Source organism: Grammomys surdaster, unplaced genomic scaffold (assembly GCF_004785775.1).
Source record: "Grammomys surdaster isolate TR1022 unplaced genomic scaffold, NIH_TR_1.0 100, whole genome shotgun sequence".
NCBI lineage: Eukaryota > Metazoa > Chordata > Mammalia > Rodentia > Muridae > Grammomys > Grammomys surdaster.
Genome location: NW_021604579.1, coordinates 11,048,344 through 11,050,602, shown reverse-complemented (window position 1 = coordinate 11,050,602; position 2,259 = coordinate 11,048,344). Strand labels below are relative to the sequence as shown.

The 2,259-nt window shown below is 45.2% G+C and overlaps 1 protein-coding gene across 1 annotated transcript in view; it reads left to right on the top strand.

Annotated features, from left to right (window-relative positions):
* Nucleotides 1-490: 490 nt before the first annotated feature.
* Nucleotides 491-2,259, top strand: part of Magoh (mago homolog, exon junction complex subunit) — an 8,530-nt gene continuing 6,761 nt past the window's right edge. Inside the window, exon 1 of the mRNA XM_028785939.1 lies at nucleotides 491-674. Coding sequence (XP_028641772.1) covers nucleotides 587-674 — 88 coding nt within the window. The 5' untranslated portion in view covers nucleotides 491-586. The remainder of the gene's footprint in view (nucleotides 675-2,259) is intronic.

Sequence of the window (2,259 nt, the reverse complement as noted above, 5' to 3'; positions counted from 1 at the left end):
GCCAACTTTGTTTTTCGAGACAGGGATTTAGTATACAACCACTAGTCTCAAACTTGTGACTTCTCTGCGTTAAGCTCTTTAGCGCTAAACCATAGACATTCATCACTATTCTCCCGCCTCAAAGCCAAATCCTGATCCACACACTGAGGAGTGAAAGAGGGGGAGAGGGCAGCGTGCTCATAGATGGGCAAATCATTTTGCCCCATTTTACTGTAGAAACCCATCTAGGTTCAGTGTGAATAGCCTTATTCGACTCACTTGTCTCTTTAAATTGAGGTTGCGCCTGATTGGACTCTAGCACCCAGTGTTGGGCTGAAACCTAGGTCAAGCTCTCTCCAGATGCAGTTCTCGGATCCCAAGACCTTCCAGAACTCTTGACCTTCAACGAAGGGAGCGCCGCGAACCCGACCTAGCGTCAAGGCGAGGGGGCGTGGTAATCTTGTTCCCGCCTCCGGAGAGTGAAAAACTCTTAATGTCGCGGTGGCAGACGTCATTTCCGCGCGCCACCATTACGCCAGTTTAAGAGGCAGTCCGCAGACTGTGTCATCTGTTCCTAAAGTTCCGTTGTGCTTGTCCCTTGTGAGGCATGGAGAGTGACTTTTACCTACGTTACTACGTGGGTCACAAAGGCAAGTTCGGTCATGAGTTCCTGGAGTTTGAATTCCGACCTGACGGTAAGAGCGGCCCCCCGACTGCGGGCCGTGGGACCGGGGCCGGAGGAGGGCGGAGGGGAAGGCGGGCTCCGGAATGTGGCGAAGCGAAGCAAGGGACTCAGACCGGTGGTGCTGTTGGGTTGTGAAAGGCGCATTCTTTTGTCGGCTTCATTGGTTCTTTTCTTTTCATCCGCTGGAGATTCTTCTTAGTAGCTTTTTAAAAAGCCAGATTGCTAACATTTCAACAAAGATTTAATGTCCATCTCAGAACGGGTGGTTTTCCAGTCTGGGGACAGAGCAACAAAAATAAATTTCCCCTCTCGTGGAACATGTGTTTCAGAGTCGGAAGAAAGAACAGTGATCTCTTGTAGTGAGGAGTGATCAGAAAATAAGGTCGCTTTTAGAGAGCACTCAGAAGAGTGTGTATTTGAATTAAGCCGTAATTGAAAAGAGATCAATTTTTGAAGTTCAGAAAGAAAACCATCTATAGGAGTAGCAAGTGTCAAGGTCATAGGACCTCAAAGAGCGGGACATACTTCAGGTGGTCATTGGGGTAACTGAAGGACAGCAGTAATCGGTGATGTTAGGCAGGAGCCTCACTATACAGGTGTTTGTAGGGCATGAATAGGTGCAGCAGGAAACCGTTGAAAAATTTTTAAGAGAAAAGGTGTGGTTTGTCCTTTAAAAAGTATCCTGGATAAGAAAATGTAGCAACAGGCCTATGTAATTACATTACTCTAGTTCTGTGATACTGTCAATAGCATCCCTCTACCTTCCTGACAAAATTCAACCCCCTACCATGGCATACAGCCAAGATTGAGTTCCTACCCCCCTTTCCAGCCCCAGCCCTACAAATCCTTCCCACATTCTTAGAATCAAATACTGTGTTTATCCCTGCAGCATCCCAAGCACTTTTTAGTTTTTAGTCTCTTCCATGTGTCTTCTGTCCAAAACACTATTTTGTCTTTTCTTGGTCCCTTAACCCACACCTACATTTCACTGTACATTCCTCCCATAGCCCGCCCACCCACCCAAAGTAACTTTTATTCATGAAACTACTCAGATCTTCAGCCTACATAAGGTGGCTTAGACCTCAGACCTTAGGTGGTTCTTTCCAAAGTTTACTCTGTTTCTTTTGATAGAAAAGAATCACAACCTAGTAGCATAACACCTAATACACTGTGGAGCTTTTTATTGTTTTGACTTTTGAGACTGATTCTTACTGTGTAGCCCTGTCTGTTCCAAAATTGCAGTGCAGATCAGACTAGCCTCAAACTCAGATTCACCTACCTCTGTCTGCTGGGATTGAAGGTGTGTGTCACCATGCCTTTTTTTTTTAAATCTTCATCTCCAGAATATGCCCAAAGTAGTCTTTTGGCTGTACACATACAAAAGGGGCCGTTTGAACTAAATGTGCTCAATTTAAAAATGCAGAAATAAAAAAATGCAAAAATAGATCCGTGAGTGTGCATGCCTGAGTGTTTGCTTGCTTGCTGCTTGTATGCGGCTTCCTTAGTTTTCAAAGAACTTTCACAACCCAGTTGAACATCAGCATGTTCTCTGTGCAGGTAAGATAGCATTAAAATTCTGTGTACAACTGAGGATG